The sequence below is a fragment of the Podarcis vaucheri genome (genome assembly GCF_965113315.1).
Source record: "Podarcis vaucheri genome assembly, chromosome: 7".
In the NCBI taxonomy this organism is placed as follows: Eukaryota; Metazoa; Chordata; class Lepidosauria; order Squamata; family Lacertidae; genus Podarcis; species Podarcis vaucheri.
Window position 1 is genome coordinate 53,466,771 of NC_138765.1, and position 16,254 is coordinate 53,483,024.

Below are 16,254 nucleotides of genomic sequence, written 5' to 3' on the forward strand. Positions count from 1 at the left end.
AGATTGCATTTGTTGCTCTGCCCACATTTGCCACTGGCCCCACTCATCACAGGGCATGTCGCCTCCAGAAGAACTCCTCACCCCTGGATTAACAGATATAAAACCTTTTCTGTGAGTGAAAAAGGTGCCCCAATCTTTAAAAAGGTTGTTTTTAGTGTACAGTTGTACCTTGGTTTTCGAACAGCTACGGTAAGTTCCCAAACGTTTTGGCTCCCAAACGCTGCAAACCCGGAAGTGAGTGTTCCGGTTTGCGAACTATTTTTGTAAACCAAACATCTGACAGGGCTTCCATGGCTTCTGATTGGCTGCAGGAGCTTCCTGCAGTTAATCAGAAGCCGTACTTTGGTTTCCAAACGCTTTGGAAGTCGAACGGACTTCCGGAATGGATTCCGTTCAACTTCCAAGGTATGACTGTACTATACAAACTTCATGTGCCATCCTGTTTTCAGCTTTCCTATCAAGGCCTCTGCTTCGCCCCCATCAGAACAGGATGCTGGGCTAGATGCAGTCCTCCTCCTCCGTCCTTTGTAGTCCTCTGGGATGAAAAGAGGATGGGAGGAGTTGCAACTGAGGAGATAAGCAGGCTGTGTCACAACCAACTCAGATTCCTCAGCCCAGAACAAAAGTTAAATAGGACACAAAGTAGCAGAGGCCAAACAAAGAACAAACAGGTAGGCAAATCCTTTAATCTCAGAGAACAATGCACATCAGGAGTGACATTTTTTTCCAGTTAGAAGGCCATATTCGATTCTGGGCAACCTTCCAGAAGCCACATGCCAGCGGCGCGTGGGGCCAGTGGCAATAATGGGTGGAGCAACGGATGTTCATTTCACCTTAGTGCAGTAGGCTGGTTTCTACACACGACTCTCCAACCTCCTATCAAGGACATATTCAAGTCAGGCAAAAATGCTGGAGCATGCCCAGGGAAGTGGGAGACTAGCGAAGAGGTGTGTCCCCCCGGGGAAACTCTCAAGGGTGAGATAGAGAGGTGGGGAGGTCATATTCAGCTCCCCAATCTGAGGCTCCTCACCCCTCTGTGCACAGCTAGCTTTGCCACTCACCCTGAGCTGCATTTGATCCGCATACTGAGCAATGCTACCTCTCTTTAATCCCAGGGATCAGCCTCCGAGCATGCGGAAAAAGTTACTGTGTCACCAGACATATATACACAAACACACACGCCCCGTTTCTGTCTCTCATGCAAGCTTTAAGAGAGAAATAATGGAAACTTTGGGAGTGCAACCCATAGAGTTCAATGGGACTCACTAGCAGGTTAAGATTGCAGCCCATCCCCTGATTTTTTGAGAGGCTGAGAAGAGAGAGAAATCTGGCCACTTCCTTTACAAGTATCTGAGGGAGGGCCACAGAGACACTTTAGCTGCCTCCTCTTCGCACCCGATCTGATGGGAAAAAGAAACTTCCCAAGATATCATGTTCTTTCTGGTTAGCATTCAAAGCTGAGCAGAGGGCTGTGTGTCTCCTGGACCCCCAGACAATAAGATCCAGGGCAACTGAAGATAGCAACACGCCAGCAGAATCAATGGCAACGCAGATTTTAAACCAGGATCTCCAATAATGCTGATGGGTCTTAACTTTGCTTATATTAAGAGACATTTTAATTTTGCTGCATTAACTCTTCTATGGAATGTTTCACATGAATATCCCCAAATATAATGAAAAAAGGAAAACAGCACAGACGGCCTTTCCTTCAAACACAGCAGGACTGGTTTTTTTTCTTTGTCAAACTGCATGTTTTCACAATGAACAATATAATACTATAGACATTCACTTTTTCCAAGCTGGTGCTTTCTGTCTGTTTTGGGCTTCAATGCCCATCATCCGCAACTGCTGGCCATCTAGTTGAGGCTGATGGGAGCTGGAGTACAAAACTTCTGGAGCTGATCAAGAGAGGGACAACAGAGAAAATACAGGAGCATTTCCCCAAAATATTTCCAATATTGCAAAATCAATATTGAAAACTATTAAAATCGTTTTTCACAAAACAAACTTTTTTGATAAGCTGGGTTTGATTAAGGGCCTCTGAGTTTGTGCAGAGTGTACCTGCACTGAGTAACCGCAGGTTTGCCTCCCTCTCAAGGAAACACACAAGGTTTTCAGAGTATGGTTTCCTGGCTCTCAGAGAGGTCTCAGTTGCAGACCTTCAAAATAACAACTGCAGCAGCTGATCAGGTGGCAGGAGGAGGGGCATTGGGGGGTGGGGAAGGAGAAAGGAACCCAGCAAAATGAAACCAAGAACACCAGCTGAGCAGGCTAGACATGTTGCAAGAGAGAGATAGTGAGAGGGAGGGTGGAGGAGAGGCCTACAGCAAACAGAGACACACAAGTCTCTCCCACTCTCTTAGGCGCACACACACTTTTCTGAATAGCTAGGAATGCAAAGGATCAGGATCAGAAGGCTAACCCAAACCAGGCCCTGCCAGACCTAAATCCCAGAATACCATTTGGAGGAAAAGTAGTAACAAGACAACCACTTTGAGCATGCACAGAGTGTTCCCTCCTTTTTGCTGAGTCATCACAGGCAGCCTCCAAACATCTGGGGTTAGGGAGTGAGGCTGCCTGGTTAGGAGCTGGCAAGAATTAGGGGAGGTGGGAGTGGGCCCAAGCCACTTCAAGCTCCAGTACCTCTCCTTATATTTTTCTCTAAAATTACTGTACAGTAGCACCTCCAGTTACGTAAACTTCAGGGTGCGAAAGCGGCAAACCCGGAAGTATTTGACCGAGTTTCGCCGTGCGCACATGCGCAGAAGTGGTCCTCAGGTTGTGGAAACCTTGGGATCCGACCAGACCTCCAGAACGGATCCCGTCCGCAACCAGAGGTACCACTGTATTTGTATTCCATTTTTCAGCTGCAAATATGCCCCCTCCCTTTGCAAAAACAGCTCATGAACATATGACTGGATTCATCAATGGCTACATGTTTGGTTTCCTGTGACAAATGTTTGTTTGTCATGGGGAAATCCTCACTCTGAGAAACCTTTGTTATCTGTAACAAAAGTGCTTTTTATTATTATCACTTTTTGTATGACACAACTGTCTAACCCAGGAGTTCCCCAACTGTGGCCTATGGCCCACCAGAGGTCCATGAGCTTCATTCAGATAGTACCCAGGGTATCTGTGGATTTGTGCTTGAAGACAGAAGTAGCACATCCATCACATTGAGTATACTGATTTTTAACTGTACTTTTATTTCTTCTTGTTGTCCTTATACAGTATTCTATGGAATACTAATTGTGATAGGAGAAAACACTGGATATAAGAAATTAGAAATGCATAAAAATATAATTAAAAATCATACATCTTCTAGCATGGCACATTACAATGGCTACGAGGCAGAAAAATCAGTAAGTGGTCCACAGGGGCAGAGGGAGTTTGGGAACCACTAGTCTAACCCAACCGTGTGTGTGTTTTTAAAAGCAAGCTTGCAACATGCTTCTGGAGACATTTGCTAGGCTGTAAGAAGGGGAAGGTGGCATGTATTTTCCACTCACTCCTGGTACCCCTAAGCTCCAGTCCTAAGCCTTAACCTTGTTTCTCAGATATAAAATGGATTTCTTAGGTGCCAACATGGGGCAGTACTTCCAGTGTCTGACTATGACCTGAGAGACCCTGTTTCAAATCCCCACAATCACAAAGTTCACTGAGAGACACTAGGCTGGACATTGCCTAAAAGACTACCTTGTCTCACAGGGTTGTTGTGCTTATAAAATGATAAAGCTTCCTATAAGAGAGGCAAAATATGAATTGAATGTTTAGACCATTAAGTGTCATCCCAGTGGTAGAAAATCTGGTTTGTGAGTTTTAAGGAGCAGGTATCTCTGGGATATTTGGATACGTATTAATAAGAACTGCAAGTGTTTCATCATAAATATTACCCAAACTGGACGCCTCTGACTACAACATGGCTATTTAGAACCTTCCTCTACCATCCAGTGATGTGTTCCTGGTTCTCCGCCCTTCTCTTTACCAATGTTAACAGAATAGCAATTCTCTGCAGATCTGGATGGCAAAGACTAAAACGCTGAGCACTTGGTTACCATAATGGCAGGACAAATAAGCATCTGCATCTTTTAACACCCAAGCGTAAAACTGCAGGAAAGTTGATGCCTCTTTATAACCTCACTGGGAGCTACCAGTAATCCTTTGCGCAGGAGTCCCAAAAATGGCAGCACTTCTACTACCTGTTCTTTTACAGAAACCACAAGAGACATGGTATGTGGGATTTGAACCCAGATCTTGGAACTAGCTTTTGACGTCAGCTCAGTCCCTATTCCTGATAGCATTTTCTTTGCGAGAGCAGTGCCCAGAAATGGAGGGCCTATAGCAGACAAACTTAAGCAGCGTTTGCAGGCACAGTTATAATTAAACTTCTCACATCCTGTAGGCTCTGTGAGTCACCGCTGGGAGAAAGACATACACACAGAGAGAGAAAGAGAGAGGAAGAGACAGACAGAGACGTGCACATGTTGGAATAGAACTCATTGCCTATTTAAGAAATGTGGGGGAGGGGGAACTAGTAAAGGAATTAGTCTTGGGGTCAGGCAGCGCAAACCACACAGAAAGTCCCTCTGCTTCTTCTGCGGCTTGCAAAATCTCTCCCCTCTCCACCCCTGCAGCGGTTTGCTGTTGCCACAAATGAAACTGCATCAGAACTGCTCAGTCAGTTCGTGCAGCCGCCTCAGAGAAAATGGGAGGTGGAGGGCAGGCTGGCAGCAATGGGGGTCAGGAACGAAACAGGACTGGGTGCCTTATCCATCGCCGCTCCTTGTCATGGACACAGAAAACGGCACATGCAAACAGCTGGCCTGCAAATGTCACCGCTCTGTCTCCAGGGTGCCAGGCTAGTTGGGACAGTCGCACCCACCTCTCTTGCTGCCACATGAAAAAGAAAGGTGCTCATACCCCCCACTGTCTTCCTGGGGGGAGGGGGCAAGGAAGTCTGGCTGCTTGGGGGCGCCCTGCCTTCATTAAAATCAGATGCAACTGCCTCAGGACCAGCTTCACAACAAAAGGATTGCTGAGGTGAGTGATTTTGAGCTGACCAGGACCTCTGATGCTCACCAGCCTCCTCTTTAAACCATCATCAGGTATCTCCCCCACAATCCCTGCTGGTCCCAAGGCAGGTGCTTTATCGATTTAGTCTCGCTGAAATTCAAAGGCTGCCGTTTTCCAGGAGTGCAAGGTGACAGAATGGGAGTGGGGAGAGAAACGGGTATTAACCTCTTTTATATCCTAGATGTGGGGTGGTCCAGGAAACTGTTTCATCTGCCCTTAGTGCCCACAGCTGCAAGAAACAAAGATTTTAGGAGTCGGCATCTTATGCTGGGTTTGAATTTGGTTTCTTAAATGTGCCCTACTTGCATGCTGCGCCATTCCTCACCACACAGGCTCCCTGACTGTGAGATTTTGCAAACTTCACTATGGAGCTTGACCACTCCCAGCACGCGACCGCAATCTGGTGAATAGAGCAGTCCCTGATGCTACAAAAGCTGACCATCTCTGTCCTAGGCCTTATGGTGTATCTGCCAGTTGGTTTCTGGAGTCTTGCCCACAAGCAAGGAAAGGGCTCAGTGACACATTCGTCACACAGAATTAGCTCGCTTTGAACTGGGAAAGCAGCACAGCAGCCTTTGCCAACCTGGTGCCTTCCAAATGATTTGGACTACAACTCCCATCAGCCCCAGCCAGTATCAGTTCCAGCATAATATGGCCATGTCAGCTAGGGCTCAAGGGAATTGCAGTCCAAAACATTCTAGAGGGTGTGTAAAGGCTGCAGTCATTTGCCAAACAGGGTGCAAACAAAGCACCCTCTTCTCAAAACACAGCCATGAACAAAACCTGCCAGCAGCCAAGCTGGATTCTAGAGCACCCCCCAAAAAAGTGCATTGTAAAAATAATAAAACTCAGATAGTAGCAAAGGTTTGTGAAATCATGCATGGCATAGGGGAAGTGGATAGAGAAAAGTTATTCTCCCTCTCTCATAACAATAGGTGTCGTGTATATCCAATAAATGTTGGAAGATTCAAGACAAACAAAAGAATGTACTTCTTCCTGTAGTAGATATTCAAATTATGGAACTCACTCCCGAGAGAGAGAGAGAGAGAGAGAGAGAGAGAGAGTGTCACCCACTTAGATGGCTTTAAAAGAGGACTGGACAAATTCATGGCAGAAAAGGCTATGGATAGCTACTGGCCAACACTCTGCTTTGCCTCCATGGTCAGAGGCAGTCATGCATCTGAACAGTAGTTGTTGGAAACTACAGGAGGGGAGAGAGCTCTTCTGTCTGCGTTGTGGGTTTCCCACAGGCATCTGGTTGGCCACTGTGAGAACAGGATGCTGGACTCAATGAGCCATTGGCCTGATTCAGCAGGCTCTTCTTATGTTCTCACTGTCTGCTATTATAATCCAAGTAAGCTTTATTCAGAGTGAATGCACGCCAGCCATGTCCCTTAGTTTCAATGGCTGAGGGTCTACTCTGACCAGCACTAAATACTACCCTCTGTATTGAGTGCACACATAACCAATTCCCAACATACACAGCAGAAGAACGCTTCTTGTAGCCAGAATGAATGGATTACTCAAAAAAATCCAGAGCAAATCAGAATTGTACTCCTAGGGAACATTAGCAAACCCACTAGCAATCCATGCTGAGAACATCCAACAGCTGCTCAATTTTCTCCATCCACTGCAAGGCTACTTTGTTGGCAGGACAATTCTGGAGGGACACAGACCCTTCCTTCATCCCTCTTCACAACACCAGCCTCTCTTTTCCCCTAGCCGCTGGGTGTATAACTAACGGCCATTCCAGAGTTTACCTTTGCAACAGACTGGGGATGGCCAGGGCTTTGCTTGTTCATTAAATATTTGTGCAAAACTGGCCAGCTGTCTCCGTACATGGACTTTCAAAACACAGGCATTTCTGGGGGCGGGAAGGAAAATGGGGAAGGGCCAGGTCTCTTCGTGAAGACACTTTTGACAGCCAGCTGACGCAACAGGAGCGGCTGGGAAAACTCTGAGATAGATTCACGGGTTGCGTTGCAAGGCTGCAGATTATTCATTCGGAATAATCCAGAGCCAGAAACACAGAGAAAGAGGCAGCCTTTGAAACCCTGAACTGTCCTGTTTCAACAAGAAGCTGCAGGGTCACCAAAGGAAACCTCTCTTTACTTTAGTTCAACGCACTTTAAAACAAAAACAAAGGCAGTCATTATTCCCGAAGGAACAGGTGTTGAGAAAAGACAACAAACCCAGAACATATCATCTGAAAATAATAATCATCGGTAATCTCCATGGAACACCATGAGGTGCTATTTCTCCAAATGCCCATATCTAAGAAGCCACCCCATGTATTTTACTTAATTGCAGCTACTCACACAATACAGCTGCAGTTTTGCTGCTAGCCAGATTGGAGCTTCCATTTGAAACAACCTGGCAAAACGGAATTCCACAAGGGAGAGTCACAGACAATTTTGTACAGATAGTAGTGCTTTAAATTGCAATGATTCTCCTTCCCTGCCCCTGTTTTGCAATGTGGAAAAAATATTATTATTGATATAGTGCTACTGGTATATACTACATTTTACAGTGTAACACAACAAAAGATGGGTTCACACACCCACACCCCGCCCTGCCCCACTAAGCATGCAATCTAGATTTAGGCAAGTGAGTGGGGAAGAACAGAGGGAGGGAAAAGAGAAGGAAATCAACCAGTGAAGGTAGATAGCTAATGGAAGATTAGAAGGGAGGGGTGAGATTAGGGCAATCCATTGGGCAAGTTATTGTGGCTGTGATGCAGAACCTTAATGTAATTTTTAACATATTTTTATCTATTTTATTAAAATGCAAAATCATCACAGAAAACAGGTGTGAAATATTGAAGCAAAGGCAAAAAGGGGGCCAGGGACATCAGCAATACGTTCCAGACTTTGGGCATAATAGAAATGGTAACAAGTCTATAAAAATAAGAATACACATTTAACAATGATATCCTTTATTCTCCAGGGAGATAAGCTGCATTTCCATCTAAATAGTTTGTGAAGCTCTGCACACATTCCTATTTTATTACTGGCAGCATTTTATAGGTGGGGGGGCATTGGTTATAAACAATAAAATAATACCAAACAGAATGACATTTGTGCTTACTTTTTTGACCCCTAGAAGTTCTCAGTTTCTATATAATTGTTTATAATACTTTAGTTTTAAAAGGTTCCACAGTTTTGATGCAGTGCCTCGTCATCCCTTGGTAATGCACTTGGGGATGAAAAATGAGCCCCACCTCTCTGACAGTGCCCTGTAAGGAAGCCTGGAAAAATACTTAAAATTCCTAGAAGCCAGCCTGAGCATTTTTGTAGGTGCCAAATACACAGAGGAACAATTATTAAAATAAAATAAAGTTGGAGTGTCAGCATCAGAGACTTAAGTCAGTTGGTTCCTGCATCATGATGATGACTATTTTAATAAAAGTCTCTGATTGTACAGAGATCTCACTTACTCTTGCTAGGCTCAACAGCAAAATAATTTCAATAGCTTTTCCTGATTTCAGCCCTCAATAAATAGCAAAATACTTCATGCTTTAGAAGATTGTTTGCTCTAACCCTCCATACCAGGAAAGGCAGTGCTGAAATCTGCTTCCTTAAGTTTGCTTTGGGGGTATTAACAACATTTGTGAAGAAGATGTGGCTGTGTGTTTTACTAGAATTTTAATGGGGTTTATTAGAGACTTGGAATGCATTGTTTGTTGCCCTGGGCTCCCACTGAGAGGGAGGGATATAAGCATATGTAAATAAACATCAGAAGAGCCCTGCTGGATCATACCAAAGGCCCAGAATGGAGAACCAGAAGCCTCTAGGAAACCCACAAGCAGGAGACGAGCACAACAGCCCTCGTATCCTGCCTCTGATCACCAGCACCTGGTACTCAGAGGCAAACTGCCCCTGATCCTGGAGACAGTGGACTGCATCTAATGTTAGTTCAACACAGAGCAGACCCATTGAAATTAATAGATCAAAGTTAGCCATGTGCATCATTCAATGTGTCTACCTCGTGTAGAACTAACATGGATACATACAAGCCATATACATTTATCATGACTAGTAGCCATAGGCAGCCATATCCTCAAAGAGTTGATCTAAACCCTTTCTAAAGCTGTCTAAATTGGGACCCATCACCCCACCCTGTGGAAGTGAGTTCCACAGTTTAACTGCACACCGTGTGAAGTACTTCCCCTTTGTCTGCCCTGAATCTTCCTGAATTCAGCTTCACTGGGTAACTCCATTCTAGCTTTACAGGAATTCTAGTTGCATAAAAGAGAGGGATAAAAGAGTTTCCTCTATCCACCTTTCCCACAACATGCAGAACTTTCCCCAGTTCTGCAATATCCCTTTTCAAGCTGAAGCTACCAATACTGAACATAGTATTCCCACTGCTTTCACACTGTAGATTTGTATAACAGTGCAATGATATTGGCAGTTTTTATTCTCAATTCCCCGCAAGGAGGATTTGCCTTTCTTCACACAGCTGCCACACACCAAGTTAATGTTTTTATCACACTATCCGTCGTGAATCCACCATCACTTTTTCTGGTCAGTCACCCCCAGCTCAGACCCCACATCATGATGCCATGATTGCATGCCTCAATGTGCAAAACACAATGCTCACTGATCTTCCCATCCACGTGTTTGCTACCTAGAGTCTGTTAGCACCACAATATTAATTCCCACCAGGAGGTCTGATATCAACTTCATACTTTCCTTCGTGTCCAAAAGGAAGAGGGACTCTAGGATACTGGAAAAGCAGGAAGTGCAAAAAAAGGAAACACAGTCCAAACCTTCAATTTATACCTCTCTCTGCACTCTCAGCCTATACTTGTCGGTACAAAATAACCCTTGTTGGCAGGACAAATTATGCACGTGCTGTCAGCACCAGAGAGCAGCTTGTGGGGGTGGGAAGAGACTTCTAGGGAAACTCTAGACCAGCACCCTGTTCTCTTAGTGGCTACCCAGATGCCCCAATGGGAAGTCTGCAAGCAGGGCAGGAGTTCAACAGCACTCTGCCTTCCAGCAGTTCCCAGCAGAAGCATTCGCTGCCTGCGACAGTGGAGGCAGAACAAGCAAAAGAGACGCTTCTTCTGTGCCTTGCGAGAACCAAGGTGGGGCTGCCGCCAGTGCCTTCCGCAAGGCTCACCAGTAGCAGCCACCTTCTCCGCAACCCACCCAAGTGACTCACAGCCAGATCCACACAGGATGGGCTATTCAGTCATGAGCGAGGAATTTTGCAACTCTACCAAGAAGTTCTCCCTCGCCTCTTTCATTCAGAATCTCAGATCCTCAGACAGCAAGGAGGGCAGGGAGAAAGGAACAGAATCCATATGCCAGCCGGTATCCACCACATGCAAAAACCGTGCGCCATAGCGAGGGTCCCCTAAAGGTCATTGACTCCAACCCTCTGCCTTGTGCACCATGCACCAGCTTTTCAAAGGCTGCTCACGCTGAGGTCTAGTAGACAAAACCCGGGGCTTTATTCATTCTTCACTTCAGCCACTGACCCCACTCGTGGACATGGGCAGGTCCTCCCAACCAAGAATTCCCCGATTCGTAAAAAAGGTGATGAAGGCAGCGAGCGGGCGCGACTTCCGCGGAAGCGCAGCGTGGTGGGAGCGGGTGAGCAAAAGCGCAAGGTGACCGCGACGGAGACACGGAGCCCCAAGGTTGAGTCAGCGAAGAGAAAGCGAGAGAGGCCCCCCCCCCGTGCGTAACCCTAACACTCTACCACCCCAGCTGTGCCGCTGTAAGAAGCACTTCTCTGAACATCTGGAACGGGGGGAATCCCTGGAAAACGCGCGGGCGAGAAATAGGAAGGCAGTGCTGGAGAAATGGGGGGGCGGCGGCGGGTGTGCCTCCCACCCCAGGTCCACTACTTACCCGCCAGGAGGGAGAGCGGCAACAGCAGCCAGTAGAGGACCCCGCAGCAGACCCGCAACTCCATCTTCTTCGCCCACTGGGGCAGCAGCGCGCCCTTTGCGCGCTCAGGCGCAAGTTCCGCAGCCAGCAGGCAAGGCGCGCGTTGCCGGCGCCAGCATCGCCGCCCGCCTGCTCCTCCGGCGTGGACGGGGGAAGGGAGGAGCCTCTAAGCCCCCCGCCCCCAAGTCAGTCGCCGCGCCAACCCCGCGGTCAGCGGGGTCCTCCCTCGCTGGGGGCCCCGCCGTGCTCCGGCATGGAAGGACCACTCCCAAGACGCCGAAGCGGCGGCAAGGCGCGCTTCCCGGGCGCTCCGGCCGAAAACGCGCAGAGGCTCCCTCGGGCGAAACTTGCTGACTCCCTCGGGGGCCGCCCTCTGGGCTCTACTAGGCGGCGGTGTCTCCTCCCTCCCGGCCCTCGGGGATCTCCAGCGCAGCTCTCCGGGGAAGAGGAGGGCCGAGAGGTGGGGAGTCTACCCTGGCTTTACTCCGAAGTACGCGCGGGGTACCCTGGCGGGGCAAGGTGTTCCAGGGCAGCCTGCTCCAGCCCGCGCCAAACTCCGGTAGCAGCTGCTCCTGCCGCGGCGGCTCCTCGCCTCCCTCGGCCCGCAGCACGTGTCTGGCTCTGGCCGGGGCGGCGCTGCTTTGCGTCAAACTTGCACTTTGCTGGAAGGAGCCTCTGCCTCCGCCTCCTTCTCCTCCTTGGCGCGGCCTCCCCTGGCCTTGGCTCGTGGGGCTCTGCAGTCCCGTTCAGTCCGGGCCTTTTTCCGGGACGCAGCACCATCTAGCGCCAGCTCAGCCCCATCGCAGCAACAGGCCACCAGGGCAGCCCGTTTCCAGATGCCACATCACGCTCAGAAAAATAATAACAATAATTTTGCCAGAAGAAAGCGCCTCTGGGCACGTGGAGAGTGTGATTTCGGAACCACCCCGAGGAAGCAGAGCCCTCGCTACATGCAAAGGTTAGACTGAGACTAGACTGGACAAATTCATGAATGAGAAGCTGCCATGTCAGGGTGGATCAGGACAGCGGCTCATCTAGTCCTGTATCCTGTTCTCACAGTGGCCAACGAGATGCCTGTGGGAAGCCTGTATGCAGGACCTGAGCACAACAGCCCTCTCCCCTTCTGGAGTTTCCCGCAACTGGTTTGCAGAAGCACAGCCATCATGGCTAGTAGCCAGTGGTAGCCTTTGCCTGCATGAGTTTGTCTAATCCAGGGGTCAGCAAACTTTTTCAGCAGGGGGCCGGTCCACTGTCCCTCAGACCTTATGGGGGTGGTGGACTTTATTTTTTGGGGGGGAAATGAACGAATTCCTATGCCCCACAAATAACCCCGAGATGCATTTTAAATAAAAGCATACATTCTACTCAGCTAATAACACCAGGCATGCCCCACAAAGAACCCAGAGGTGCATTTAAAAAAAGGGCACATTCTACTCATGTAAAAACACGCTGATTCCCAGACCATCCGCGAGCCAGATTTAGAAGGCGATTGGGTCAGATCCGGCCCCTGGGCCTTAGTTTGCCTACCTATGGTCTAATCCTCTCTGAAAGCTGTCCAAGTTGGTAGCCATCACTGCCCTGTACATGAGCAATGTGAGTACGGCTTTCTCCCAACTGAAGTGCAGAGTGTTTGAGGACTGGGACATTTGCAGGGAAACAAAAATGCTTGTTTACAAAGCTATTGTACTACCAGCCTTACTGGATGCTTGTGAAACATGGACATATAAACACCATCTCCAACTCCTCAAAAGATTCCATCAATGGGGTCTCCGAAAAATTTTGCACATCACTTGGGAAGACAGGCGAACTAATGCCAGTGTACTGGAAGAAGCGAAGATCACCAGTGTCGAAGCAATGATTCTTCAACATCAACTTCGTTGGACTGGTCATGTTGTGCGGATGCCTGATGATCATCTTCCAAAGTAACTACTCTATTCCAAACTTAAAAATGGAAAGTGTAATGCTGGTGGTCAACAAAAGAGGTTTAAAGACTGTCTCAAGGCAAATCTAAAAAAATGTAGTATAAACACTGACAACTGGGAAACACTGGCCTGCGAGCGCTCCAGTTGGAGAACAGCCTTTACCTAAGGTGTCATGGACTTTGAAGACACTCAAACTCAGAACGCAAGGGAGAAATGTGCTAAGAGGAAGGCACGCTTGGCAAATCCACACCATGATCAACTCCCGCCCGGAAACCAATGTCCCCACTGTGGAAGGACATGTGGAACCAGAATTGGCCTCCACAGTCACTTACGGACTCTTTGTTAAAACCGTGTTTATGGAAGACAATCTGACCTGGCTAGGAGTGATCGCCAAAGAAGAAGTAGTATATGAGCATCTCTCATAGCTTAACTATGGGCTGTGTGAAGAACTATTTTATTTTGTCTGTCTGGAATCCTACAGTATTCAAGCTTGATTGGATGTCCATGAATTCTAATGTTACAAGAGAGGGAGAAAAACTTTCCTCTGTCCACTTCCTCCACTTAGCCTCTATCATTGGGCCTTAGGTTGCTACTATAAAGCCATTGATATGTCTCTCTTCCTCCTCTGAGTATGTTGGCTACATGAGCTTCCATACTTTTCCATTTTCTCAGTTGTGGATATTCATTACTATTCCACCACTTACCATCCATATCAGTGAGTGGAGCTTAGTGCAGTGTATCCACAGGGTTTTAAAAATTGTGCCCACAATCATTCCTCCCCTGTCCTCCACTGCCTTTTTTCTGTTCTGGGCAACACAAGAATTCCCATGCACATGTAGTATTCCTATACAGTGGCACCTTGGTTCTCAAACCTAATCCGTTACGAAAGTCCATTCCAAAACCAAAGCATTCCAAAACCAAGGGGTGCTTTCCCACAGAAAGTAATGCAAAATGGATTGATGCATCCCAAATTTTTAAAAACAAAACAACCCCTAAAACAGCAATTTAACATTAATTTTACTATCTAATGAGACCATTGATCCATAAAATGAAAGCAATAAACAATGTACTGCAGTCACACAATCAATCAATCAATCAATCAGTAGCTGAACTGGGTTCCACACAGTCACAAAAACAAAAAAGCCACAAAAACACAATATAAATAGCAAAAACAGACACTCCTCAGCAAAACACTCAAAACGGAAGTGTGGTGCTCAAATCGGAAGTGTAACACTCAAAACGGAGCACATTTGGCTTCCAAAAAAAAAAAAGTTTGCAAACCGGAACACTTACTTCTGGGTTTGCAGTGTGTTGGGTTCCAAGTTGTTTGAGTACCAAGGTATTTGAGAACCAAGGTACCACTGGACAAGTATTCCTATACCCATGTGGGCACAAAAAATACGGTACGTGAGGAAGGGAGCCATAGCTCAGTGGCAGAGCAAAAAGTCCCAGGTTCAATCCCTAGCAACTCCAAGTAGGGCTGAGAGCATCCCCTGCCTGGAGGGCCGCTGCCAGTCAGTGTATTGTGTATTGTATTGTATTGTGAGCTAGATGGACCTATGGTCTGACTTGGTATAAGGCAGCTTGCTAAATCTTCCTGTATTTCTACACTTAAAAAAAATCCAGGAAGTACACAAGAGCAAATGTTACCAGCCTTGGTTATAATGTTTCACAATGGGCAAAATGGAGGCTTGAGCTTCTCTTTTTTGGGGTGGGGAAAATATCCATTTGTTTTTGTTGTTCTAATACATTGGCCTTGTGCAAGAGTAACGTTTGCCTGATTCAGACTTGCACAACAAATATGTCCTGCACAAGACCACTGCATAATTCTTTTTGGTTAAAAAAAATAGTTGCTCCACCCACTTGTGCCTCTGCCCATGATTGGCAGGTGGCCCCCAGAAGGTTGCCCAGAAAGGTATATAGCCCTTGACCTGAAATAGGCCCACCACCCTCATGTGTTAGTGGAGCATACCTTCTTAAGGGGTGGTGGACTCTATTTCACGAAAGGCTTTTAATCAGAGGCTTGGTGGCCACTATCAAGGATGTTGCAGCAGCAGATCCAGGGGGCTGTGCTAGATGACCTTTGATATGCCTTCCTATTCTCTGATTCTATGCATTTGCTGATTAAAGGAGGAAGAAGGAGCCACCAATTTCAGGATCCCACTTTTTGTTCCCCTTTCGTTTGTTCTGCTCCCACCCAGATAGGCCCACCCCCCGTGTGCAAGCCGCAGCTGTAACAGGAAATAACAAGCTTTTGACATTCCTCAGATTCCCTGGCACAGCAACGGTCTTGCATCCTGAACATGACTAATAAAAACATTGCTCAGCTGTCTGCCTTGATGGCTTATTTCCCATTGTTTCATCTGAATCAACTCGGCTTCCCTCGCTTTGTTGTGATTCCTCTGTTGTTTCCTGTATGGCCTGCAGATTCAAAACATCCCTTACAATGGTGCCTCGCAAGACGAATGCCTCGCAAGATGAAAAACTCGCAAGACGAAATAGTTTTTCGTTTTTTGAGTTGCTTCGCAAGACAAATTTCCCTATGGGCTTGCTTCGCAAGACGAAAACGTCTTGCAAGTTTGTTTCCTTTTTCTTAAAACCTATGGGAAACCGTGCTTTACAAGACGAAAAATTCGCAAGACGGAAAAACTCGCAGAACGAATTAATTTTGTCTTGCGAGGCACCACTGTATTTCAGTTTGCTGCTAAACCCATATTAAGGCAAGGCCTTTCACTGTGTAAGTACCGATTCTGCAGACACTTAAATACTTACACTGAGGAGAGTTGTTTGCACGCCACCTATCCCTAGCTAGCTGCCACCTACATTATGTAGCAACCATGTAATCATTATGTCTCTAATATATTGTACTGCTTACCTTGAATGGGCCTTATGTTTCCTTTCTTGAGGGTACAGGAGAGTTCCTGTGCAGAAAGAAACACACCTTTCAAAACCTGTACAGTGGTATCTCGGGTTAAGTACTTAATTCGTTCCGGAGGTCCGTACTTAACCTGAAACTGTTCTTAACCTGAAGCACCACTTTAGCTAATGGGGCCTCCCGCTGCCGCCGTGCTGCCAAAGCACGATTTCTGTTCTCATCCTGAAGCAAAGTTCTTAACCTGAAGCACTATTTTTGGGTTAGCGGAGTCTGTAACCTGAAGCGTCTGTAACCTGAAGCGTATGTAACCTGAAGCATATGTAACCCGAGGTACCACTGTATTTCATAAAACACAGACAATATATTTTCCCTTGGCTCCTAAGAAGGGAGTTCCCATGGAGTTGCCTTACTTCAAGTCTCAGAATATTTTGTCCATCTGTTCTAAATCTAAATCCAGCACTACTCCAGGGGACTCTCATGA

General features: G+C 46.9%; 1 protein-coding gene and 1 long non-coding RNA gene across 2 annotated transcripts in view; one reads left to right on the forward strand and one right to left on the reverse strand.

Moving 5' to 3' along the window:
* Nucleotides 1-11,593, reverse strand: part of PIEZO1 (piezo type mechanosensitive ion channel component 1 (Er blood group)) — a 122,847-nt gene extending 111,254 nt beyond the window's left edge. The window contains exon 1 of the mRNA XM_082229234.1: nucleotides 10,938-11,593. Within this exon, the coding sequence (XP_082085360.1) occupies nucleotides 10,938-11,001 (64 nt within the window). The 5' untranslated portion in view covers nucleotides 11,002-11,593. The remainder of the gene's footprint in view (nucleotides 1-10,937) is intronic.
* Nucleotides 1-16,254, forward strand: part of LOC309535818 — a 76,224-nt gene that overhangs the window by 27,069 nt on the left and 32,901 nt on the right. The window lies entirely within an intron of this gene.